At 42.2% G+C, this 27,334-nt stretch overlaps 1 protein-coding gene across 11 annotated transcripts in view; it reads left to right on the top strand.

Moving 5' to 3' along the window:
- Positions 1-27,334, top strand: part of RGS6 (regulator of G protein signaling 6) — a 280,872-nt gene that overhangs the window by 196,061 nt on the left and 57,477 nt on the right. For 10 of the 11 annotated variants that reach the window (XM_068684076.1, XM_068684074.1, XM_068684073.1 and 7 more), the window contains 10 exons: positions 6,786-6,836; positions 8,238-8,344; positions 10,401-10,452; positions 13,053-13,117; positions 16,072-16,148; positions 19,081-19,162; positions 19,699-19,773; positions 20,948-21,046; positions 22,849-22,910; positions 26,694-26,804. In XM_068684076.1, the coding sequence (XP_068540177.1) occupies positions 6,786-6,836; positions 8,238-8,344; positions 10,401-10,452; positions 13,053-13,117; positions 16,072-16,148; positions 19,081-19,162; positions 19,699-19,773; positions 20,948-21,046; positions 22,849-22,910; positions 26,694-26,804 (781 nt within the window). The remainder of the gene's footprint in view (positions 1-6,785; positions 6,837-8,237; positions 8,345-10,400; positions 10,453-13,052; positions 13,118-16,071; positions 16,149-19,080; positions 19,163-19,698; positions 19,774-20,947; positions 21,047-22,848; positions 22,911-26,693; positions 26,805-27,334) is intronic. The other variant, XM_068684075.1, reaches the window with a different exon arrangement.

The raw sequence follows: 27,334 nt of genomic DNA, 5'->3' as shown, positions 1-27,334 counted from the left end.
AGTTGCTTCCCTGGCTGTTTTGCTGCTGAGTTGTTTTGACAGCACGGGGAACGGGGTCTAAGCACTGCTGCATGGCACGGAGCCAAGCTGTGGAGCTATACGAGCCGCTTCGGTAGCTCGAGTAACGTAAAGGCAGAGCAGCCTGAAATGCAACTGTAAATTTATGATAAATTGCAGGTGTAAAGTTACGTCTTAACACATCTACAGTTCTTAGCAATTTGTAAAAGGAGGTGACTTCAGGTACTGTTGCACGTGGTAACTATTGCTGCTGGGAGACCGGGAATGCAGCTTTCCTGCCTCTCGTATACATTTATAATGCCTCTCAAGACAGCTTGCCTGTCTTCTGTGGGTGTTATAGGTACACATTTGAATGACATGGGTTGGGCCCAGGCCGAAGTGATGCTGCACTATCGAAGGCCAGGGTAAGAACAAGGCTGATGCCAACTGCTTTGTGTCGGTGCAGGTCAGCTGGAAGAAGACCTTTTGCTGGTTCTGCTTTTTTTCCAGTTGAGGACTCAGGTTAAGCCATGCTGGCAGACCTCTTCCACTGGGATTAACCGTGTGTCCATTAAGGGGCTTGCTGACACAGCCCTGCTAACGTGGCCACCGTGCGATCACTTCAAGGCCACTGCTCTCAGCTGCTCAGCGCGGGCTGAGCCTGCCGTTAGGTGGTGTTGATGGGAGAGTGCTGAAAGCAAGACGCCTGTCTTTGGGTGTATCTCATGCTTCTTTCATTCAGGGTACAAAGCTGAACCACTTCTTGGAGGGCAGCATCATAACGGGAGCAGTCTAGGGCTGGTACCTCCAAGATCTTATGGCCTGGCATATGCCTGTGTTACCCAGGCGGGTCAGCCCACGTGGGTCTGTGTGGCAGCTGTGTGTGTGTTTTGCCAGCCTCACTCTCCCCAAATAGCAGTCAAGGAGAAGGAGCTATTAGCAGGGTGAGCCTGTGGCATTGCTTTCCCCTGGAAATTTTTCCTCTGTCCCTTGCCCTAAAACACAAGTGCCAATCCCTGGCAGTGCAGCTGAGGGTCATTGCTCCCTCTTGTGAAAGAATTTATTAATAGACTTGCTGTTAATTTTGCTTCAGGGCCTGGTGGCAGGAACAGGAACAAGCAAGAGTCAGATGTCAGGACCATTAATTTTAATAGGGTTTTGATAAATCTGTAAGCAGATTCACAGTCTTTTGTTTACACAGGCATGGACACTCGTGTGACAGAGGCACAGCTTGCTTCTGAAGTTCAAAAGCAACATGCAAACACCTATGATTAGTATTTCTCTGGGACTTATCTCTGAAATATTGACATTTGATATAAGTGGACAAGCATGCAGAACAGCTCTCTGTAGATAACAGTAAAGGAGACAGAGAGGGGCTGAATAAGTGGTTGGAATGGCATATCAGCCCAAACCCTATGATAAGTAACCCACACTTGTCAGGAAAATGTAGAGGACCTGCAGGTTTTAAACCCATTAAATTTACAAACCTTCTGTTCTTCTTGTTTTATCATCCTGGAGTGCCCATGCACAATTTAGTGCCACATGCTGCTTGCCACCCTACAGCAAGCAGCATCCTTGCTTCACACAAGTATTATATTTTCCATTTTTTATTATGAGAAAAATGATTTGTGAATTCAAGCACTCAAAAGTTATGATGAATAAAAATAAATACTTCTTAAAACCTTTAGCTGCTGTGGTCAAAAAGGGGTAATAGTTCTGCTGCTAATGGATGTTAATAATTCACAAACGAATTTTAAAGAGAGCCTAATGTAAAGGGAAATTTCTGTAAGTAGGAGCTCGAAGCTGTTGTAGCTTTGATGATGCTCCTTGCTGACACTGAGTGGTGCAATTACCACATTTTCTGAGTCAGCTGCTGAGTGCTGGTTTTTTTACTCTGTTATTGGTATTTATTTATGTGCGTATCGTAGGCAAGTTCTGTAAAGTGTTTCCCCATTATTTGTAACACAATACCAGGGAGGGAGAGACCCAGATTTTTTTTTTTTTTTAATCCAGTACCGTAAAAACTAAAGCTTTGCATTAAATCTTTGTTGTGAGCAGGATTCTGTGCTTCCAACCTAGATGAAATCACTGTGGAAGTCAGTGGGAGATCTGTGTGGGGAAAAATGGTAGCAAAGAGTGCTGAAGGCTTGGAGAAACTCAGTATAAAATCATTTTGCCTTTTACTATGGGTGTCATTTATTTATTTTCACAAACCCCAGTTAATTAGCCTTTTGTTCCTAGACTTACCGAGGACCCAGTGCTGTTGTGGAGAGGGAAAAAAAGAAACCATTTGATCCATTTATTGGTGTGATTGCCGTGTTTGGCAGAATAGAAAGCAGCTTGAGTGGCTGCTCATACACATGTGTAGGTATTCTTATAAATCTTTTTGACTGCTTGTGATTTTTTTTTTTCAGGCTTACTTTTCTGATAGAAATATTTTAAGATTGGTCTGAGTTCAGGAGCAAATTGTTTGGAAAATTTGGTGCTAAAATGGGTTCATCTGTTCTCAAAAACGAAGTGACAGGAAGGAGAACACATTTTCACCCCTGCATCAAAATGCTGTCTGAACCTTGAGTTTGTAGATGACTGATGAAAGAGGCTGGGCACGCAGCTTGTTTGCTCATGTAGCGTGTCATGGAGTGAGTAGATAATGTCTAGGAAAGATCTGAACATTTCACTATTTTTTTTCATATTCCTTTTTAAAAAATACTACTACTACTACTAAAACATTAAAATATGTCAAGAGCGCATCAGGGTTACACTAGCACTGACAAAACAAAGTCAGGAGATAACCATGAAATATTATGCCTGCTCTTGGAGGTATATATATGAGACAAACTCTTCTGTAGCATGATCCGACACTGTTTATTTAATTTATTGTAAGACCCCGCTTTGTTCATTGCTAATATTTGTCAGTGTGCTGTGAGGCCGTGTAACAATCCTGAGGCCCGAAGCACCCCAGTCCTCATGCCACATCTGGGTGACGTGCGGCATCCCATCCATGCCAGGTCACCGTGGGGCTCCTCTCCACAGAACTTACCAGCTCTGCCAACTCAGGATACTCAGCAAAAAATGCAGTTGTCCTGTTGGGCCTCAAAAGAAATGCAAAGATACACGTTTGCTAAAGCCTTAAAGTCCTCTGGCATTTTTTTTTATTTCTTTAAACAGACATATACAACATGCATGTGTGTGTACTTTGTTTGGGACATGCCCAATCCGTTGGTCCTGGCCCCTCTGCCCAGAGACTCAGTCTCCTCTCCAGGCAGCAGATCTTTAGAAAGCGCTGGAGGTGTTTGGCTGTTTCACACAGTGAGTAGAAGAGGGATGGCTCTATGTTTTCCAAGTAAACCCTGGATTTTCTGGCAGAGCTAGAACAACTTAGGTTGAGTACAGAAAGTGGTGGTGACTCACGTCATTAACTGCATCTTGCCAATGGCCTCACACCATGTGAACTTTTTTCTAATTTATCTTTCTTTGGCTGGCCAGTCGTTTGTCATGTTGACAGGCAATGGCCTTGTGAGAACACTGGTTACTCTTATGGGATCACTGAGGCTGAACAGAAAATGGAGAAAATAGCAAGCAGTATAAAACTGCTACTCTGTCTCTAAACCAGGTAGGTGGAAAAAAATGGTCATTGTGAATCTGTTTGAGCATGAGGATATAACTATTCTGTTGGCATTAAGCAACCTCATCTACCTCAGCTTTAAAGAAAACCCTAAAGCAATGAGATAAATTTCATAATAGGTGAGGAGGAAATAGATGTTCCCAGGCTGTTGTCTATCCTTGAACTGAGCATACCGACTCAGAGAAAGCGTAGGTACGTAGAGAGGAGCACAGAGAACATGTGAGCCATTCCTCTACCTAGATCCAGCAACACTATGAAAACATGCCCAACTATTTGTTTTCAGAAGATCTCAAATGCCCCATTGGGGTTTAGTGGAGATGTGTCAGGATCAAGGGTTACCCTTGGATGTCCTCTGAAAGCACTTGTGAAATGTGGGATCTGAAAATCAGCCAGAGAAGATCTTTTGGGGAAGGTGAATTAAAAGGGGACTGTCAGTTGGGCCTAATCTATGGAAGAGATTAAGAATGAATTTTCTGGAAAATTTACAGATAAGGAGTCTGTGTCTTGATCTGATAGAGGAGGGTCTTGTACAGGATTCATTCACATCTCCATGGCATCTTAAAAGGGTAGCTCTGAATTTTCTAGTTTGAGAAAGGGCATAAACAGAGTTTGTAGATGGGCAAAACCAGGTTGTGGTGATAGGAACAGCCACAAGCAGAAGCAAAGCCAATGTGAGGGTAACCCTAAAAATTGAAAGTATTGTGGGAGATGTCACCAAAGAGTTTTCATTATGATTGAATATTAATTAGTGACATGGCTATTAATGATGACAGTAATTAACAGAGGAAGGAAAGACTTGTCATTGTCCCGAGGGTGAGTAATCAGTCTTGGCAGGTGATAAATAATGGTTCAGCAAACTCAGCAGAAAGATAATCTGTCTGCCTCAGGACAACAGGAGAACAGCTATAAAATCTTCCAGGCTCTTGGCAACACTCAGGAATGACTTCATATTTTTAACAGAGAGGAATTAAAATCCGTGATCTCAAGTGTTGCCTGTATGCTGCAGTGACTGATGGCAGTAGTTCTGGCTGAGCTGATGTTTTCAGTTTGCCACTTTAAACCTTTCTTTTTTTAAACCTTAACAAGCTGGGGAAGGAAGGCTGGTGAATCTGCTTCCAGCACTGTGTTTTAGTTTGATGCAAATTCCTCAAAAGAAAAGTAGAGCTGGGGTCATGATCACACTGTGGAGAGTTAATTCTGCATTAAGTATTCCTGTATATTTGGAAAGGGATTGGTCAGTACGCACTTCACCTCCCTTGCTCTTGAGCAAGACAATGAACTTCTCTAGGAGATTTTCAGATTTGAGCTGTCACATCACTTGGGAATAAAATGACTAAGAGGGTACTGCAAGCCTGTGATCTGAGACCAAAATCAGAACAAATTGTGGATCTTCTTAGTCTGGGAGATACACAAGAAAGATTCTGGTTTACCTTGAACCAAGACAACAATTGTGAGTTTTTGTTTGGTTCCTGGCAATACGGAAGTGCTTGAATTTGAGTCTTCTTGAAATATTCTTGTAGCCCCAAGTGTCTGTTATATCTTCAGGCTATTTTTGTGTTATAAAAGGCAAAAGGGAAAATCCTTCTTTGTTAATAACATTTTCTGTTTTATAAACATGTCAAACGCAACAGTTACTGACTGAGTATTTTCCCCATAAATTTTTCAGCTCCGACTGTTCACTGGACATGTTTTCATTTAGCAGGTAGTTTTGGCTCCCTCAGAACTCTTTTCCTAAGTAAATTTATTACTAAGTAAATTTTTTACTCAACTCTTCCTGAGTCTTTGCTGCTTAGCCAGTGTGACAGTATGTCTACATGATATTTCAGAGGCAGACACTGTGACCCGGCTGGGCTCAGCTCTAGAAAGCACATCTGGGCCAGGGGTAGTTCATCTCTGGCTGGCTCAAACCCTGCCTTACATGCTTTTGTCTGCCAGCAAAACACCAAGAAAATGTCCCACGTATTGAACATGTAGAACGATGTCCGTGGACAAGTCAGGGCTCACTACAAATCTGGTTTATTGCACCAGACATTAAAGCACAACGTTTTATGGGTGAGAGCCAATGCATTCTGTTATTCAATTGTGTAATGTTACTTTAGTGAAAGGATTGCTGATTTCTTGGCTATCTATTGTTTATGCAGGGTGTGAGAAAATGAGCTAAAGCAGTGGTCAGCTAGGACTCTTGAGGTCTGTGAGGCTGTAAATTAGTTCAAATGGGCTCTGTTGGGTTTCTGCCGTGTGAATGGTTGCGGGTCATCCGAGTTCCTTAGTGCCAGAAGAAGAAGAAGACATCACCAAGAGAGATTTACCACCAGCCCAGCCACAACACAGCGCTCCTAGGTGGCTCCCACCTGTGGAAAATGGCTCTAAGATCTGTCCAATGTTTGTATGTGCTCTGTGTCCTCATGACCATATGGGTATTTCTTATCCATGCTCAGTGTGCTAAGCACTGACTGTGCATACAGAGGGATCCTAAACCACTGTTTATAAGATCGTAACAAGTTTTATTACTGCTTGATGACCCCTGAAAACATAATTTAAAAAAAAAAAAAGATGGAACTTAAAGACCTAAAGACCTTTTTCTCTGCTCCTGGCCACCATGCTGCTGGTGGGATCACTAGCGAGTGCCAGCTCAGCAGTGGCTTGGTTTCAGACACACTTAGTCCCACTTTCTAGCACTTGTCTTTGACATGTGCTAGACTTTTCACTGTGTTTTTTTTGACTGATATCTCAGTTCTACACGTACAGATGATTGCCCCCGACATTAAAGGTGCAAGGTGACAGTAACTGCTCCTTTGTTCCCTTGCTGGGCAGTGCTTTCAGAAACAGTTCCCCGTATGCTGAGGTGACAGAAGCTACTGGGAAGGAAGAGGTTACATGGAACCATTAGAGTAATATTTGACTTAAGGTATAGCAAGTCTGCCATTGCACAGGGGAGTACTTGGGCTTAGTACCTATCAATAAATATATAATTACAGTGTGGCACTGGAAGGACATTTTTGAAATCTCAGTAGAGCTAAAAAGGAAAATGGAAAAAATTCATGTCGGTTCTTTTGTATCTCATCTCAATGTTATCTCTCTCTAGGGCTCTCAGAAACCTTTTGGTCTTGGTGTTCAGTGCTTTCTTTTCTTTTTATATTTCCTTTTTGTTTTGTTGTTACAGGTGCTGATATTGTACAGTGGCTTATGAAGAACCTCAGCATCGAGGATCCAGGTAAGGTGACTACAGCTGGGGACAAACAGACCCTTAATCTGTATTGTGTGTGTGCCGTAGGACAGTGGGTACTGTTTTGCTGCGGTGTATATACCAGAACAACAAGATGGATTTAAGCATTTGAAGAAAAGAAGGAGGAAAACAGATAAGAATCAACAACTTAATTAAGTCTAATACCTTGTTCTACAACACAGAGAAAGCGCTTTGTAGGAGTCCTAGCCTGTCTGTGAAACTGCTGCTAGCTAAGAAAGTCTGATTTATTCTAAGGCTGTTCCCAGACCTGGAAAGGAAGTTGGTAGATGTGTGTGGCTAACCAGGTAAACAGTGACAGGATTCCATGGTGTGGAGAAAGGTAGCCATGACTAACAGGGCATGCTGGTCAAGGATGCCATGGGCACTAGCACGGGATCAGATGGTGGCTGCTGATTTATTGTGTCAGATAGATACATGAATAGTGAGCCATAAACTGTGATCAGTGCATGGGTGCAGTCCAAATAGTTCACACTTCAGAGAAAACAAAATCACCTCAGCACAGCTGAGAACTATTGGAGAAAGAAAGAAATGATTTCTGCAGGTCCAGAAGTTTCTTTTTCTTTCCTAGAAAGACTAAAAATCAACAACTTATCTCGCAGTCTGTTTCTGCTGTCACCATGTAAAACCTGAAATAGAGGCAGCGTTGTCTCACATGGAGCAACCCTCTCCACACATCCCTTCTCGTGAATCCAGTCAAATCCCAAACCTGCACTTCAGCTGCCGACAATAGATTTATTATCTGCCTGGGCACACATGATCATCTGATGTGTATTTTGCAACTCTGAGAAAGTAGGTGCAGCTTTTGACAGTTGACATCAGTTGAAAATCTGTGCAGAGGTACCTCTGTGGTGGTGAGGGTTGCCTTGGCAGAGCTAACATATGCTAGCACCTCTTACCTCAGCACCGCTTCTTCTAACAAATGGCAGTGCTGCAGCGTTAGGATTTCTCTTTATGAACAAAGATGCTGAATAATGATCTGGTGCTGCAGATGTTCCTCTAATTCGGCAGAAGCAAGTGGGGTTCACTGATGGAGCAGGCTTCTTGTCAGCTGTCACCTGTGGTGGATAATCTGCTTTGAAGTGAAATTCAGATTCTAGAGCTGAATTGGTGCGAGACATTTTGTATACACAAAAACAGCAGGTTAAATGTTTGAGTAATGTTTCATCTGTATTGTAAGGCTGCTTTCTGCTCTCCTGCTTTGCGTGATTCCACTGGAAGGTGTAAGGATGCAGCACGGGTACAACGTAGCTTGTGAGCATAAGGTCATATGCAAGTCATCACCAGGCCTGCTGCTGAAAGCAGAGGATTGTATGTTGTACATCATCCTGAGGTATCGCTGCTCTTTTCTCTTTTCCTTCTCGTTCACAGGGGAAGCAATACACTTGGGAAGTCTTATTGCTGCACAGGGTTACGTCTTTCCAATCTCAGACCACGTCCTTACCCTGAAAGATGATGGGACGTTCTATCGTTTTCAGGTTGGTGAGCCCTCAGCCTTCCTTGTGGCCCTTTCTGCTCTCTGCTGGCTACTGCAGAACTGAGTAGCCACCCTTCTGTCCAAAGTAGGCAAGGGCAAACTTTGGAGCGGGACATCTGAGCTCTAGTAGAGCGGAAAATTCATGTTTTTATCCTCTCCTGGTAACAGATTGAGGTGGGAGGGGGCAAACTTCAGGTTTCATATCTTTTACAGAGGATGTGTGACCTTGTCAGTCACCTTCACTGAGACACCTTTATCCCGTAGTGTCTGTGCCCCCAGATTGGATGCCTCCAATTTTTAAAGCACCCTGTGCTGGAGTTCAATGCTCTTTCCAAAATCTGCTGCTGTCAAGTTCCTCAATAACCGAAAGCTTGTGCTGCCACAACTTATTTTAGACAGATTGGGTAACTTTAAAAGAAGCAGTAAGTTCAAACCTACTGTCTAATCTTGCTGGTTGAATTTGTTTTTCTGTTACATGATCTCTGTCAGCTCCCTTATCTTTCCTGTGACCTTTCTTCTATTCACTCTACCATTCCTCCTTTTCATTTGTTGTTGTTGTTGGTTTTGCTTATTTGTTTGTTGGTTTTTTTTAGCTTTTATTTGAAAATCGTGTTCTCATCTTTGCATCTGCTGCTCAGGCTCTCAGACCTACTGCTAATGTGGTTTTGTTATCATATAAGACCAACAGCACAGGGAAAAACAAACAAAAAAAAATACAGGAAATCGCAGACCTCCCCTTATCTCTGTGCACCTTCTGGTTACCTGGTGTCACTCAGACTAAGGTTTTTCATGACAGTCCCCTTGCTTTTCACAAAGTCCTACTCCTCCTATCATGCAAGACTTGGCAGAAGCAGGGACACTGCTGATTGCCTATTTAGTTGCATTTTTGTTCATTTTAAGAGAGATGCCATAGGAAGTTAAGTTATCAAGCTGTCCCATGCAGCTCTCAAAAGCCAGATTTCAAAAGCAGAGTATCATTTAATTTATTTTTCTTATTTTAAGCCCCTGTAAACAACGTCATCAAGTAGTCTTGACTGCTTATTGACTTTTCTTTTTTCTTCCCTTATCTTTTCCTGCAATTTTGCTTACTGCTTGCCTGTTGTCGTTTCCTGCAACAGTTCTCCTCAGCAGCTTTCTGCAGAAATAACCTGATAAAATCATTTTTTTTCCATTATTCCACTGTTGCTGCTTTCTACATCAACATCAGTCTATCCTTTAACAGTTGTCATGTTGTGAAGTTCAGGGAATATATATCAGTGAGGAACATTGAACTGTGTATTGCTGCATCCCTCCGTGTTTTCTCGCTGTGCCTTGGTGCAAGAAATCGTCTTTGTATACATGTGATGTCCTGTGCTCTTTTGTGGAATTGCATCAGTAATGCAAAACACTGTTCTGTAATTTATGCGGTCACATTATTTTTCATTTGTGTCAGAATTGAAATGCAGCTACATGTAATCTTGTAATTAATTGTAGCAACTGCAATATGGAGACCTGGACAGAAAACAAAACCAGTAAACTCAGCAGGATTTCTGCTTTCAAAACAACTGTAATCAGAAGAGTTTTGAGCTCTGCCATCTGATTTATTTTAAAAGTGAATTGTTTTGTTGGCTGTCAACCACACTGGTAGCTGCTCCAAAAAAAAACAAGTGGTATGTGGTGTATATAAAAGGCCACAAAGTTGTTTGTTTTTTTTTTCATGGTCCTAACAAAAAGAAAAAGGTTCTGGGTGACTGTGAATTTCTGGGGAAAGAGGAGGTTCTGGGGATAGAGAGTAAGAGGTCCATATTCAGATAAGATGGCAAGACCGTCTAAAATGTCATCAGGGTGGACATCCTCAATCAGTAATACAGTGCCTCTGCCTTCAGTGAGGAATGTTGGTGATGATACCGTTCTGGAAAAGCATCCTCACTTTTCCTCAGACCTGTAGCAATGTTTCCCCTTAGAGCAGAGACTGGGCCTTAGACTTCGTGATTCTTCTGTTTGTACTCAAAATATTTTTCTGCATCTGATTTGTTTTTCATCTCTTAAATTATGAACATGCATATGTTGTTTCTTAGGCACCGTACTTTTGGCCTTCAAACTGCTGGGAACCAGAAAACACAGATTATGGTGAGGCTATAATTATTTCATTGCAGAAAGTTGGTACACAAAGTTTGAGATTGGGAAAAAAAATGTCCTTTAGCCTATGAGTTCAGTGGGGCCGGGATGTTACGTACTGTTGCCTTCGTTCTCCAATAGCTCTGTTCGTTTCAGCAAGATTTATGGCAAGCAGAATATTGCTCCTCGGGAATCTTAAATAATATCAGTATTGCTTTTGTGGGAGAATATACTTTGATCTGTAGCTGAATTTGATATGTTGATCAATAAAAAGTTACCTCATTTGGGCACTCATCTGGCTGATCAATAAGCCAGTATATAACTGATGACAACCCATAGTTAAGCTTCCGTGATATATGACATCAGACTTATTCCTCCTATTTTTTTTTAAGATTACCAGCTGATAGCTGGTAAAAAGAGAAGACTGAGCGTGGTTTATGAGCTAATAAACTGCAGCATGGGGTATTAAACATGTGAATGCCTGCAGACAGTGATAATACATAAAGAAAATATGTCAGTATTGTTATCTTTAGCTGTCTCCGTGCAATATTGCTGTCTCTTCCAGAACTACACTTCTTTCATAGCTAAATGATAAAATCAATTGGTGCATCCTGGTGTGGCATTGGAAGAGGAAGTGAATCCATGTGCGTGCTCATAAAGCAGGAGCTTCTGGAAATGCCTCTTCTGAAATATCTCATAATCTAAGATCAGTTTATAACTCCTCCCTGAATAATAATTTTTTCTTTCCCAGGCAATAATTACTCACCATTATGGATTCTGGAAATCATTTGCTGGGGTGGGGAAGTAGCTTGCAATGGTGTCTGTCATATGATAGTTCATTTGCAGTCCTCATCTGCAGGGAAGCTAATACAGACTTATGTGTTTATCCCAGTGAGGCGACTGCTTAGGAGAAAATGTGTTGCTGTTCATTATGTGCAAAATAATTTCCAGATTTTACAAGCAGTCACCATATATGTGTCTGAACTGCACTAAACACATTTTCTGTAAATATCAGAATAACAATTTTAAGAGGGGAGTTCTGTTTTTTCCCGTAGTGTCTGATAAGAAACTGGGTTTCACTGTCAGGTTATTGTGCTGCAAAGCCACTGAATAGAACAATACTCCTCAAAATCAAGCCCTGTATGAGCTGACCCACAGCTGGACAAGATGCAACTGCTCTCTGAGCCCTGTAGTGACAGATTTTCATCTATCCCACAAATCTCTAACATATGCTTATAATCAGCCTTTGCATATCAGGGGTCTGTGCAGATGGAGTCTTCCCAGGAAATAATCCCAAACAAGCAGTAGGCCCAAATAAAGCTGAAATCCCAGCAGCTCTTCCTACTTTTTTTATTTGCATGGATCTGCTCACAGGACAGGAATGAACTTGCTAACGGCAGGTCACTGCCTCACATGAGGAAGTACTGCGAGATGACTGGCTCTCAATTTATTTGGTGGTGTAAACGGCTTACAAGTGAAGTTGTTTTTGAGAAGTTTGAAAATAAATATACGTGACCTGCTCCATTCTGGTTACCATGCATAATGTAGGCTCATTATATGAATGTTAAAATTATAGGAATAGCATAGAGCAGAATTACACCAAAGCACCATTTTTCTCATATTTTAAATAGAGGAGGTGTCAGAAAATTGCTTTTATCAGCAAATCAAAACTCCATGGTTTTCAAAGCTGAAGTTTTCTGAAAAAGATTTATTGTCGTTTTCTGTAGAGGGAGCTTTGCATTCTGCCCCAGTCCAGTTTGGTACACCTCACCATTTGGTACACTACATGATTTGTACCTGCCACAGCAACATGAGAGAGAGGGCCAAAACACAAGGAAGCTGTACAGTTTACTTCCAGATCCATCCCATAATGAGAGTACTGGACCTCTGTTATGCAATTCAGATCCGCCCGTGTACTCATGGTGTGCTGGGGTCCTTGTTTCAGCCCGTAACAGAACTGAGCTGAGCCGGCCATCCAGCTGAGGCTGTCCAGGAGGCAGCCTGGGACTGGTTTGTAATCGTGCACTGGGCTCCTCTTGACCCTTGGGATCCCAAACCACATCAGTTTTGGCAGTGTCTGCTTATGGTGAAAAGGGAGAGGGCTTTTCCTAACAGTTTGAAATTTATAGAATATGTGGATGGGGCAGATGAAAGAATGTCACATGGTACCTTTAAGATATAGCCCATATTTCTGTTTTCATTCCAATATCCTGATTATTTATTATTATTATTATTTATTTATTTTAGGGGAAAAGAAATGCAGAGGTATGCAAGGCTGCTCACTTTGGCAGGCGTATTCCTAAAGTGCTGAAAAGAGCAGGTTGCTAACACTAAATCTTTTACCAGCCCCAGAAGTAATTCTGCCTTTCTCAGACGTCTCGTTAGGTCCTGGCATCTACTCTCAGCACTTTTAAATGAGATATCCCAGATGTTTAAGGCCTCTGAGATTGCTAGTATATAGTGTCAGCTGAGTATTCAGCCCTCTCACTCCTTGGTTCGTGTTGCCTTCTGATGAGAAGGAACAATACATGGACCAACATTATTATTATTTTTTTAAGATCTTGTACTTATAATCTGTCTGTAATTGTTTTCCGTTCTGTTTCTCCCTTTAGCCATCTATCTTTGCAAACGGACCATGCAGAACAAAGCCAGGCTGGAGCTGGCGGATTATGAAGCCGTAGGTACACTGCTGCTAGAGTTCAAAGTGTGGGGGTACAGGGGGAGGGCTTTGTTTGCCAACTGAATCGTGCAGTTTTATGCTTTGGGGTCAGCCTTTCCTGTGTCTTTTTTTATTATTATTATTTATTTAAGTTGTCAGAATTGTGTGAAGGCTGATCTGGAGACAACATCAGGCAGGTGAATGGGGAATGTCACTGGCTTTGCAGCATCTCCAGTTAAAGCATCTTCTGTTGTAGCCAGCCCTCCAAGACTGCAGCAAATAACACAAAAGCTTGCATAGGCCTCCTGTTTCCAGTTAACAGGTCCGGGTTTATATTGCAGATACCAACACACAAAATGGTGGATTTTCATGTGCATTACTAAGTAATTAAATTGCTAATGACCCATAGCATACAGTTGCAGACCTTAAAGGGAAAATCTTCAGGTAGTAAGCCTGGACTGTGTTTTCAGTGCACTATGTAAGAATAATGAACCAGGCCTATTCAGGGCGTGTTTTCTGTTATGAAGTTATTATCAAAAAAAGAAAAAATCCCCAAAATCGGCTTCAGATAGTGCAGGGTTTGGGTCTATAGGAATAGGAAAATGAAGGCAGGAGGGGTAGGGTTGGAGTGGGTTTCTTTTCATGCTGGCAGTGTAATGCTGACCAGCTGAACTTTCTTTCTATCATATAGCCTTTTTCTTGCTTTCTAGTTCAATGGTGTAACACTAGAATTTCCAGTGTGGAGTGTTTCAGTGGAGTCTTTGTATACAAAACTGGTTCTAGTGGACTTGTGTGTTCATGTTTATTACGATGAACACATTTGTATTGCATATGTTGCAAGTTGTTGTTTTTTTTTCCTAGAGTAGACTTTTTATTTCTTCCATGCCTTCTACAATTTTAGGTCTTCTGTACACACAGATACATATATACACCATTTGGTCCTTCCAGTGAAGAGCATGCAAAAATTGGCACTTGTCTAATGTATCCAGACTTCCCATGAGTTCTAATCTCAAAGTACAGACATAAAGGAATGAATATAATAGTCCATATGCATTTATACCTCATTTTGCTGAATTTTTCCTTCCGCATATTGTTGATTTCATTATTAAAACCATTAAAATTGCTCACAGCCAACCAATTAACTTGCAAGTACTCTAAAGATCTATCATAAAGCAAAAAAAAAAAGGCTGTTCAGCAGCACACACTCCCACACACATGCAGTGAGGCTACGACTAAGTACTTTTGCACATCATTGTCTTCTGAGAGTAGCAATGCACCAGTGATGGCAAATAATTAGATCTTGGCAGTCTCTCATTTTTCTTGTGAATATTGCATTGCACAATTAGAGATCGCTTCTGCATTCAAAGTTTGCTCTCTTAATTAAAGACAATCAGATAAGTGCGGCACCAACTCTTCCTAGTCATTATGAGAGCTGAAGCAGACCCAGCAGTGGAGATGTAGCTGAGCACAAGTGAGAGAAATAGGCATACAGGAATGGGAAGGAATTCCATACGTTTAATGATTTTTTTGGTAATTTAGCGTAGGATGCTTCTCTGCAGGCATCAGCACTGACCTGGCATTTCCAAAGAGAATCACTAAAAAGCATCTCAGGACAGCATCTCATTTGAGGTTCTGCTTGAATCACTCATAGGCACCTACCCCCAGTTTATAGTGCTAAAGCAGGGTTCTTCATTATATGATTAAGCTTGCGTGATTGCATTTAGCTTAGTTTATAATTGGCCAAACATGAGCATGATTCAAATAATGTTTCACTTGGTGATGTTTCATTGGCTTCAGCATGTTTACTCCAGAGGGCACATGTGAACATGATTTAAAATATTAAAAAAATCAAACCCACAAAAAATTGTTTTTGCAGATATTACAAGTAGTTCACAGTAAAGGAAATCATCGCAGCTCAGTGCAGCTGTAAAGCATTTGCTTAACTGCTTTCCTCCATGTATAAGAATGAAACTCTTGAGTGGACTTGATGGTAACTGAGTCAAGCTATGTGTTATATGACAGATCAAAGTGAAAATTGGGAGAGTTCTCCTAGCATTGAAATGCTTGTGCTTAGGCATTTTCTTGAAACAAAGAGAATAGACTTAACAAGAACAGCAGTAGAACTAACAGTGTTCATTTTCAAGGAAAATTTGGAACAGTTGAACCAGCTGTAATGGTTAAGAGAGTCAGGTTAATGGTCTCATAGGCCTCTTTCTCCAAGCAGTTGTGGATATGTGACTTTAGGGTGCCATTTGTGCCTGAAATTCTGCCATGTCCTGAGTTTGACCTTGAGCTGTGAGAATGTCACATCCATCTCCAAATGTGCAGATCATGATGCTCTCCATAATGGATCTAGACCAGAGCTCTTATTTCAGATGCAGAGAAAGGCTGCATCTGGATCTGGTCCCTACAGTTAGCTATTTTCATTGTGGAGACAAACAAGCCATTTCCTTTTGTGAATCATCCTGGCAATTCCCGGACTTGAGTGCTGTGCAGCTGCGCAGTGCTCTCCGCAGTGACCAGGGCTGAGCAGAGCGAGGGATGCTCGGGCTTTGCACCTTAGCAAAAGCCTGAAGAGAGCAGAAGGGGGAGCAAGGGAAAGTGGGAAGAGAAGAAAACGTGCAGGTGGCAGCCATCTGCTCTCAGAAATGAAAGTTGTCAGCTTTGCAGATCTTCTCAGTACTATCTTTTGGGAACAACTCCATCATTATTTTACTAATAGAGCTCAGGCTGTCTTCATCACACTCTATTACTTCTCCTGACACGGTTCTCTTGGCTGCAGACTGAAAAGATGTGTCAAAACCTTGCTTTGCCTATGGGATAATTCACCTGAAACCAATGCTGATTTCCATGTCTTGAATTTTCCAGCTTAAAATAAATTAAAATAAACTCCCAACATGCTAACTATGCTCTCAAGCAATTGCTATAATTACCAGAATTAATTGTTCTCTACTATTTTCATCTTTTGTCAGGAAAACTTAGCAAGACTTCAGAGAGCATTTGCAAGGAAATGGGAATTCATCTTCATGCAAGCTGAGGCCCAAGTGAAGTGAGTAGTCCTGGAGCAGAACTGCACCAGTATCTGGGGCTGGGCAGGGAGGGGGGCTCTGTGAGGATAAAACTTCTCTGCCACTGTCTTTACTGCAACTAAGCAGTGTGTAGAAATGTTGGTCGGGAGTTCCTGAGCCTGAGTTGTCTGTGTGAGGTTGGGCGATTCACTTGCACATTCTGCTTGTACTTTGGTATAGTATTTTTGTTTCGAATAAATGGAAAGAACAAAACTTCGTCATCTGTCTGTGTAACTCTGTGCTTAAGCATTTCGAAGTTCATAAATGCTATTACTTAAAAGTACTTTTGTAAAGGTGGTATGTACAGCAGACCGTATTTAGTTTTCTCATTTATACCATTCCCCAGTCAGCTCAGTTGTACGTCTGTTCTCTGCTCTGCAGCTTGTGCTCCTAACTGTGTAAAGAGTTGAGTGCCGCTTACATGAAACTTATTCGTATGTAATCCTTTTCTTCCCACTTTCTACATATAACTGAAATCCACGTTTTTTCACATCTTTCTGAAAACAGTTCAATGTTTTTAGCATGTTGTCATTAGTGCTGCAAAATGGGTATGGTCCAGGGTTTCTAGACTAGTCTACTTAAAAGCCTGAGTGTCCATTTTGTACATGTAATTGTCACCAGTAAAATTGAAAGGTTGACGAAGAAGAGAACATCAGAACACCAGTACTGACAGTGTGTGTCACTAGAAAGAATTTGCACTTTCAGCATCAGGTGCTAAAAAGTTAAGGAATAATATTTCTTGAGGGTGTGGCTGAGGGATCGGTCTCTATCTTTGATTAACTCGTTGGAATTTTGATTAATTCTTTGCTTAATCATCTTGTAATTACGCACTATTTAATCACATGATAATTATCCTCAAAATAACAAGGTAATTAAAGGATTTTTTTCTGAACAGAATACCAGCTTTCTGTTTAGAAGAGAAAATTAGAAGTTACAATAGCAATTGTACTTTCAGTTACGTAAAGGTTTGTTGCCAAGAGGAAAAATAAAATCTAAGTCTAAACAAAATTCTGTATTCTGTCTACAGCACAAATTATCACCTAAAAGACATTTAAATTCCGTGTGTGTGTGGTTTTTTTTTTTTAATATGGTCACCGTTACTTATTCATCTTTTCATGAAGAAAAGTTGGGTTGGAATTCATGGTGTAACGCATGGCAGCAAATTAATTAAGAGAAAACAAAAACACCTGGAAACCTTTCTCTGGTTATCAAGTTCTGCTCTGTCTCCCACATCTTTGTCTGCACACAGGATTTCCGCTCATATACCAACCTTCAGGTTGTACACACTAAATGAGGGACAGCACAAAGTGAGGAGAACATCAATGACCACGCAGTATTTTCAAAGCAAAACACCTTCTGAGGGAAACTTGTTGTAGTGCTCCAAAACTGCAGCCACAGAGCCTCTAGATATGTTGTGTCTTTATCATATTTTTGAAATGCAGAACACTGAGTTATCAGTAAGTTTGGGGACAGAAGCGAAGAATCTGGGTCTAGCACAAAGTACCCATGTAGACAATTCTTGGAGCCTCTGAAGAGTGTCTCCTCTTCACGTGTGCTCTGCAGGGTGATGCAGGCAGAAGGCTTCACCTTCCTCTTTGGTTGGGCATGAAGACTGCTCAGAAGTGGTTTTGGGCTGGGTGTCTGTGCTTGCTACTCAGCTCAGTACAGCGACTGCTGTCTGGTGGCTGCTCTGTCTTTTCTGTGGGGACAGAGCTCATGCGGAGCTGGTTTCTCATCTCAGCTTATTCAGAGAGGGACAGGTAACTGTGGAGGACTTGAGGTCTTTGTGGGGAGGGAAGGGGTGCTCAGAAACTTCAGTTTGTCCCCCATTTCCTATCCCCTTGATACATTTCTAGCATAGACTCAGCTGAGGATTACTGCTTCTCCAAGAGAAAAACAGGGGGGGGAGAACCTGTGGGTCAGAAATTCTAGATTGCGTGGTGGTTTTTTCTTTTGCCCTCGCTGCTTTCATTATGCCTGGTGGCAGCTGTGCAGGAAGGCAGCACAGGAACACTGTCAGCTTCTCAAGTCTGCTCTGGAGGGGAGGGCAGTTCCTCCTCCCGCGTCTCATCTAGTCTCTCTGCAGGCGGGTTTTGCAAGCCGGTGGTGATTTGCTGTGCTCACGTGTAGAGCCAAGCACCAGATGTGAATGGCTAGATGCTGCTGAGAGGTAGGGGAACAGATGCTTTGAACAACCTCCAGTGGCCTTTGATGTGTGCGCTTTGAGTGAGCCGAAGTACTGGCTGCATCAGGGCTGAAATTACCAAGTTAGGCCTGTGCCAACCCCATCACGTGTCTTTGGATGAGTGCTGGCTTGCACGGCGCCATGTGGCAAGTTCGGCTCCTGTCCCTTGGTGCTGGCGCCCTGCCCTCTGCCAGCACCGGGACAGGCAGAGCCAGGCTGTTGGAATCCCCGAGGTGACCCCAAGTGCTGCCTGTGCTGTCACTGCAGGTGATGCCTCAGATAGCTGCCCCATAGGAGTCTGCAGTCATAGCAGTTGTGCCACTGGGTGCAATGGAGCCTCCCAAGGTGAGCCTACACCCGGAATAAAGAGGTGCCAACAGGTACAGACCAGGTGGTGTTGGCAGAGCCAAAGCCAAACGTGAACTTACAGATCTGGGGACAGTGTGTCAGGAAAGGGCATTTTCCTCACCAGATGGGGGGGGGAGAAAGAAAAAAAGAGATGCTAAGGTTAAATTTTCCATTTTAATAGGAAAATTTTTCTTGACATGTATTGGAGTAAACATCAGTGACATATTTTGTTCATGACACATGGCCTTGCAAGACAGTGTGTGATATTTCTACACCAAAAAAATGTTTTTTGTCGTTGGGTTAAAAACCCCATCTAGGAAGTATAACAAGGAAGAAAACATTAGTTGTGTGGTGACTCATGTTTATGCTTTTGTTTTCAGAATCGACAGGAAAAAGGATAAAACAGAAAGGAAAATTTTGGACAGCCAGGAGAGAGCATTCTGGGATGTGCACAGGCCTGTGGTAAAGCTCTTTTTAAATGATGAGGCTTTCCAGGTTTTGACAGGAAAGTTTTAATGCTAGTAAACACTGTGCCATGAATTGCACAAAGATATTGCCTTTAAAGTCACCACATGGGTTTTCCTCACAATTCAAAACAAGTTGCCACAAGATTATTTCAGACATTTTAGGTTTGTGCATGCATGGAACTATTGACTTAGAAATATACGATAAATGTGAAGTTTTGAAGATGTTTTTTGTGCATATGAAAAGAAAAGCAGCTTACCCGGTTTGGCACAGGCTTCCTAGAAAAAGCTCTTCTCTTAGCTGAGGTATTTCCTCTTAGTGCCAAAGTTATGAGCAAATGGATTTGATGCTGGGATGCCAACTTTGGGTATATGCACTCTCTTATTTAGCAAGCGTAATTTATGGGATGTAAACTTAAGGAAAGACTTTCAGACAAGATCTAACTGTATATTTTAGGAAGGTAAGGTAATGTGTAGATTGTAAACAGAAAGTAGTAGCATGATAACTATCTTTTTTTAACCATCTCTTTTCAGCCAGGTTGCGTAAACACCACAGAAATGGACATTAGAAAGTGTCGTCGTATGAAAAATCCACAGAAGGTTAAAAAGGTCAGTTTGAGTTTCTGGTTTTCCTTATTTTTAATGTAAATCACACTTAACACCTATAGTATATCAGACTTCCATAACAGAAACGAAAAGTGGTTTGCAAGTGTCAGTTCATTTTTGATCTAATTGGTGAATTTACTATTGCAGTTTTACCAACTGAGAGGTACAGACGGAGTGACTGGCAAAGCTGAGAAGGTTATAAGAAACTCTGTGCCCCAAATGTCTGCTGGCTTTGCACTCCCATAAAACTAAAATCAATTGGCAAAAGTGCCTAGGTACCATTTTTCAGAAATTATTTGGGCATAGGTTTTTCAGAGCTGTTTACCTGTCTTAGTCATTTCAAAGGCTTGATCTTTAGCAGCTTTCGTGCCTTTGACTTCCAGCAAGTCTTAGCTTCTAGATATATATTGGTTCTAGAGGTGACACCAGATTAGGGATCTGTGATTAGGTGTCACCAGATTCCTGGTAGTTAAATTGCAGAAGAGCTATTCACGTCTCTTTTGAACATTAAATAAAAAGCAGAAGTACTGAACGACAGGGTACTTGGTATTACTTTCAGTGCAAGTCTCTGTCCAGAAAACAAATGGCTACAAGTCAATCTGTAGGTTACCTATAGACACTTGGTTAAGCTCTTTCTTCAATGTGTAGTTTTTTATGACGAGAAATTCAACCAAATGGAAGAAAATGTCCTGTGATTGAGTTCTAGTCCTTTCTTTCTCCATTCATTTCACCACAGTGATCATTCCCAGGGTTCATCCTGCAAATATTGGCAGGTGAAGCCCTCAGAGCTCCTAAAAATTATCATCTGTATCTTAATATTTAAGATAAATCTTTTTCTACTTACTGTGAAACAGACCTATAGATTGCAGCAGCACAGAGCAGCCACCTCACACATAATGGGAACGTCTCAGGTGAGAGAGTTTTGCTGGAAAGCAGGCTGTGCAGGAAGCCCCAAGCATCCCGCTGGCATGCCTGCAGATGTCCCAAGTGCAGGCATCTGCAGCGCAGTCAGATCTGTCAGTTTTGCTCCAGGCTGAATGATTGTTGACCTGCATGAAAATAAACAGTAGGAAATTGTTGGCTTGTTGTCTTACTGTTTTGCGTACTGCAATTCTCCTCATTGCATAACAGGGAAAAAGGCCATAATCTCTTCTGTTTGTTTGCTGCTTCCCTGCAGTCAGTGTATGGGGTTACAGAGGAGTCTCAGCCCCAAAGCCCCGTACACGTGCCCTCCCAACCTGTACGCAAAACTACAAAAGAGGATTTCCGGAAACAGGTAAGAAGATGGCTACATGGCAACTCTCTTGAGACTGAGTGCATCTAGAAAAATCAGACAGCTCTTATCGGGGAGATGCAGCATTAATGTTATTGAGAAATCGGTAAAACCAACTGTTTTTTTTAACTGCTTGATCCTTATGTGCTTTATGTAAAGCAGTAGATATTTAAAGATGCATATTAATTCAGCAGTGATGTGATGATACATGTTATGGGCAGTACTGATCTTTGACTCTAGTATTACTCTGTCTGTAGGCGAGTAGACAAATTCATTTCCAGATCACTGAGGATGTCAGAAAAGTGGACATCAACAAAGGCTAGGGAAGAAACCAGCATGCTCAAAGCACAGACTGGGGGTGGGCAAGGAAAAGCATCATTCGGTGCGTGACTGTTACAGGCTGTACTGTCAAAGCTTTTGGGGAACTGGGAAAAATCACTGTGAGGAATGAAAACTAAGAATCACCCTGAGGAACAGCCAGACAACTTGTGTGTCCTTGCTCCTGCTCACAGAGTTCTTCAAAATTGCTTTCCTGCAACAAACAGCACTCGCTGAACTATGGGCAAGATTCTGTGGGTCAGCATTTAAGTAAAGGCCATTAGACATGTTTCTTAGGCTGCCAGTTTTAGGGAAAACTTCTGAACTAAGTTGGAACACTACATTTCATGAGCTTTTACCATTGTAGGCAATATAGGCTACAGAGGATTGTGAAGAGCTAGTTTATAGCACAGTAGAAACGTACTGTAAAACCATGACTTTCACAGAATCACAGAATTTCTAGGTTGGAAGAGACCTCAAGATCATCGAGTCCAACCTCTGACCTAATGCTAACAGTCCCCACTAAACCATATCCCTAAGCTCTACATCTAAATGTCTTTTAAAGACTTCCAGGGATGGTGACTCCACCACTTCCCTGGGCAGCCCGTTCCAATGTCTAACAACCCTTTCGGTAAAGAAGTTCTTCCTAACATCCAACCTAAAACTCCCCTGGGGCAACTTTAGCCCATTCCCCCTCGTCCTGTCACCAGGCACGTGGGAGAACAGGCCAACCCCCACCTCACTACAGCCTCCTTTAAGGTATCTGTAGAGAGCGATAAGGTCGCCCCTGAGCCTCCTCTTCTCCAGGCTGAACAAGCCCAGCTCCTTCAGCCGCTCCTCATAGGACTTGCTCTCCAGGCCCCTCACCAGCTTCGTCGCCCTTCTCTGGACCCGCTCAAGCACCTCAATGTCCTTCTTGTAGCGAGGGGCCCAAAACTGAACACAGTACTCGAGGTGCGGCCTCACCAGAGCCGAGTACAGGGGGACGATCACCTCCCTAGCCCTGCTGGTCACGCTGTTTCTGATACAAGCCAGGATGCCGTTGGCCTTCTTGGCCACCTGAGCACACTGCTGGCTCATATTCAGCCGACTGTCCACCATCACTCCCAGGTCCTTCTCTGCCTGGCAGCTCTCCAACCACTCATCTCCCAGCCTGTAACTTTCTTGGTTAGGGAGATGGAAATGTGTGTTATAAAATGGGGATCACATTGAACCTTGAGTTGTCTAGCAGCCTCAGCCCCGGCTATGTGCCTTTCCTACTTTTAAATGTTTCTTGGGAAGCTCCCCTCAGGGACTTCGCCACACGAAATTGAGCCTCCTGGTGGAAGCAGCTAATAAGCTGCTTCTACTACCTAGGGAAGGGTCTCATTTCTTTTTGAGTTACTTTCAAGCTGTTTGGAATGAGAAATCAATAGTGGGTTGGGATATGATCAATGCATGCTGTGGAGTTCCCGGATTCTTAATGTCCTTGTCATCTCTCTCCTCAGATAACTTTTCTGAACCTGCAGATAGACAGGCATTGTTTAAAGATGTCCAAAGTAGCAGAAAGGTGAGTGTAGCCATTTTAATTATTTCCCATTACTTCCTCATCTCAAAACTGCCATTTCCAGAAACAGCAAGTGGGCAGGAACACACAAAGGCTGGTCCCATTTCTGTGCAGCAAATCCTTCTCCCTCATTGCTCAACCATACTGCCTGTCTGCTGACCACTGACACATGGCATTCACCCTTCTGCCACTGAAGGCAGAAAAAAATGGGTGAAAAATGAGCATGTTGTACTGTAAAAGCAAAAGAAATGACTCACAAAGGAAAGAACCGTTGCTGGGCTTTTGTTTCCCACCCCTTCACAAGCCTAGAGCTCATTTACAGAAAAGTCTTTCCTCTTTCAGTTCAAAAACATCCATTTTTCTTTTGTTCATCTCCTGTTAAACTGGTACTGTGTTTGCATCTTGCTGTGTGTGGTGTTCATATGCATACTGGAGTTTATTCCTACCGGGGTTGTAGGGCCAGTTTCTGCTCTCACTTACTCACATGAAACCCTATGGAAAGTACTAGGTTTGTATCTGGACTACCCAAGGCAGGGTTTTATAGAAGTAGATTTCTCACAGAGGCAAATCAAGGCACAATTTGGCTTGCAGAAAATTTAGTCCTGATAGGAAACTATGAACAAATAAAGAACAAGCTCAGATTTAGCTTCCTGAGAATGACTGCTCCTTTACTCAGATAGATACTTGTAAGTTCTGCACATTTGCAGTGAAATTGTTAAGACAGATGTGGGGATCAGCACGGTTTTCAGTAACTGCTTTTAGAGTAAAACGGTCTTGAACGTGATGGGCATGATAAGGGCTGATTTCTTATGGAGAAATAACAAAAGATTTTTTATTTAAACAAATTAAAATGAGATTACCCAAAAAAATTTTGTGTTCTGCCATGCCTGCTCCTGTAATTACGATGTGTACACTGCACTAGGCAAATTACATAGCAAGAGCTCAACAGTAAGTTCCTAGTAGCTCATAAAGTTTAACAATTTAAATGAAAATTTATCCAGTTAAAAAGGAAATAGTCAGAGGCTTCCTGAAATCCTGCATACACTATTTTGTTCTATTGAATGTAGTGCATCAATATTTATGTTTTGGGCTTTTTGGTTCTGTTCTGATAAATTTTTCCTTTACCGAAAATGTCATTTTTGTATTGAATTCACTTACAGAGACCTTAATATACTGAGACTAATAATTTCCAGGCTGGTAATTTGCAGGCAAGCGGTTGTGTTTTGCTTGAATTTTTTCTAGGTAGGTATTTTTTCAATAAGAGGGGCTCACTAAAACTCACTGACTTCTGAACATCAGGTCCTGTCCACGTGGCAGGACTGATATAACTTGGATCTGTTGTTCAAGTTATACTGATTTTACAAATGTCAGTGACAAAAAACAAAAAATCCATTCATTTTCAATAAAACTGGACAGTAAATAATTGTCCTGGTCTGGAAGGGCTTGGGGCTCTTTATGCAGTGGCTGTGGGTAGCAGTGATGCTGGAGGGTCCTAGGCTGTAGTGTTGCAGGGCTTGGCATGAGGAGCAGCAGGGAGGGCAGCCTGGAGGTGGATGGTCTGGGAGCAGGAGGGAAGGGGTGGGAATGGGCTGATGGGTCAAGCAGCTCAGCAGTGGTGGGGATGGGTGGGGGGAAATGAGTTTAGATAGCCTAAGTTGATCTGTTGCCTGAAATGAAACCTGTGTGGACTGAAAGCTGCATGTAAAACATTGAATGCACACTCCATGAGCAGATTAAGGAGGTGTTGTTACTAGCAAGGCACTTTTCAGGCTGGGCCCAGCTTTTGGGCCAGAGGCATCCCTCACCTGCTCCAGGCACCTGGGAAACAGTTTATCTTCCTTCCACATCCTTTCTGCCCACTTGGGAGACTTGGATGCTGTCAGGTTTAGGATTTGGCAATGAGATTTGACAACTTTTGAGCAAAACTGTGAATAAATTCTACCTACTATTTTCCCTGACCGCATCAGGTAGTGTTGCTGCAATCCCAATACATGAGGCATTATAGAAATGGCTGGGGAAAACCTGAGCATCTTCCTACCGGAAGTAATCTCAGCTCCCTAGTTGAAAATCTGTCACAAATCTCTGTTATTCTCACAGTTTCCCCAAATTATTATGAGGGCTTAGCAGGCCCCCCTGATTGCGAGGCAGTCAGGTTCTCAGTGCAAGCTCTGCACCCTTCAGCGAACTCTTAACCACCATCTCTTCTGCCAAAATTACATTGCAGCACCTGAAAGGCCAAAAGTCCAGGTTTGCATTTTGGCAGAAATGCTTTCCCGTAGGATTCCCACTGTAGCCTTGTTTAGACAACGAGACAATGATTCAGCTGCTGTCATTATACTGAATCAGCAAAATGTGTTCAGCAAATCCTCCCTTCTTTCATTTAATGTAGCTTTTTTTTTCCCCTTTTATTTTTGCTGGTACTTTTCTTAGCACCTCTGATGCCGCCTTATTATTTTATTAGGAGCAATTCAAAATTTCACAGCAGATACCTCCTGATTGATCCTTTTTGTTGTTGTTGTTGTTTTTTGTGTTTTTTTTTTAAACCAACCCTCTCTCTCATTGATGTCTCAGGAATTGCTGCTCTCTGAAATTGGACGCTGCTCTCTCCTCCAACCCTTGACCCACAGCAGTCATGAAATGTAATTAATGAAATGAGATGAGACAGCCCTGAGTGCCCTGAGGGGCAATGGGAACCTGCTGTGGTTACAAAAGTGTATGATTTTAATGCCTCATGATACGAGCTAGGACAAATAAAAAGAAATAATTACTGCAGAGCAGGTCAGGGAAACTTTCTGCCTTTTGTGGCCCTTTGTTTCACGGGGTCTTTTCGTGCTCTTGCCTTTTTGAGATGTGGAAGACCAGAGGTAAAGTGACCATGGACAATCACAGTGAAAGTAGATTAGTTGTTCAGTATGGTGAGACTCAATTAACTTCTTTAATTAGTTGTCAGACAGAGACAGAAAAATGAAAAAGTGCCTCAGAGTATTTCACATGTAGGCTAGGACAAATTTCTTTTGATTCTTTCATGTATGCCATCTACCTTTTGTAAAATTGCCCCCAGGTCCCAACCCCAGTGGAATGCCTGAGTCGCCTGTTCAAGCACAGCCTTTTTCCCAGGAAGCTCTTAGGATTAGAGCCTGTATTTCTTAACTAACTAGGCACAAAGCAAACCTAGTGTAAATGCTAGGTGGTTTTCCAATATCTATATAAGTTACTACATGTTTAAATTAATTATTGTAAACTACCATTGAAGTATATTGCAATAGAGCCTTTATGCTAAATAGTATACCAACACGACAAAACAACCTATAGGGTGAAGATCTGACACTCAGGACTGTGATCCTTCACAGGTGTATGTGTACTCTATTTTGATGAGTTATTCACAATGCATAAAGGTAAGTGGGTGCAGAAGTCTTTGCAAAAATATAAAAAGGGGGCAAGAGGCAGTAGCGGCATGCAACAAATGAAGAGGACACATGCTTCGTAGTCATGTTGCTCCCTGCACAAAGTCCTAATATATCAATTCAGTTGCTGCCACATCAAGCTTCTTGTCAGCATCTTGACAGGGCCAAGCTTGAGGAAAATGCTGTAGTGAATTTGTGGGTGAAATCATTGCATACACCCTCCCTGGGAAGAGGGAATCCTGTGGGTGCTGAATGATCCAAGCAAGGAAAAAAGGAAAAAAAAATCACAAAAAAAAAAAAAAAGGAAAGGAAAAAAAAAAAAACTATAGCTCTGTGACTGAGTATTCAGGCACTGATTTTTATTTTTTTTTTAATATGTCAGTTTAATAGCCTACACAGAGCAGTACGTGGAATATGACCCCTTTATAACTCCTGCTGAGCCTTCCAATCCCTGGATAAGTGATGATGCAGCCTTGTGGGACATTGAAATGAGGTAAGAATTGGCAGTTTTAAGTAACATTAGAGTTGTCTTGCAATTTTATTTGTACGCTCTTCCCACAGGATAGGAAGTTGGACATCTGTAACTTCACCAGATACTCACATAGCTCAAGTTTAAACAGAAGCTTATACTCTATTACTTCTTCAGTGGATTATACAGCCCTTCCACTTCCATGTGACTTGATGTGTAAATCAGGTAATGGGTGTTCTCATGCCCATCAAGGACATGCAGAGACTGTACTGTGAGAGCCCGTGGATATACAGTACTGCTCAGAGTTGCTTGTTCCAGCACACCTCCTGGGACCCTTGAGAGCCAGCTCTCAGGTCCTCCCCCAGTCCTGGGACCCCGTGCAAGACTCCACTGGCAGAACAGGAAGGGTTGGAGTAGTGGCCATACCCACTGCACAGAGGTAGGTTAGGTACAGGCGCCAGATCAGTGCAGCTCACAATGTATGTATGAAACTTGGCATGTCAGAACGATAATAGATTGACAAAGTGAGTTTGGGCCTCACCTCACCTTAGTGA

This window comes from Anas acuta, chromosome 5 (assembly GCF_963932015.1).
Source record: "Anas acuta chromosome 5, bAnaAcu1.1, whole genome shotgun sequence".
In the NCBI taxonomy this organism is placed as follows: Eukaryota; Metazoa; Chordata; class Aves; order Anseriformes; family Anatidae; genus Anas; species Anas acuta.
Note: the sequence above shows the minus strand (reverse complement) of the source record. Positions and strands in the feature narration are given on the sequence as shown.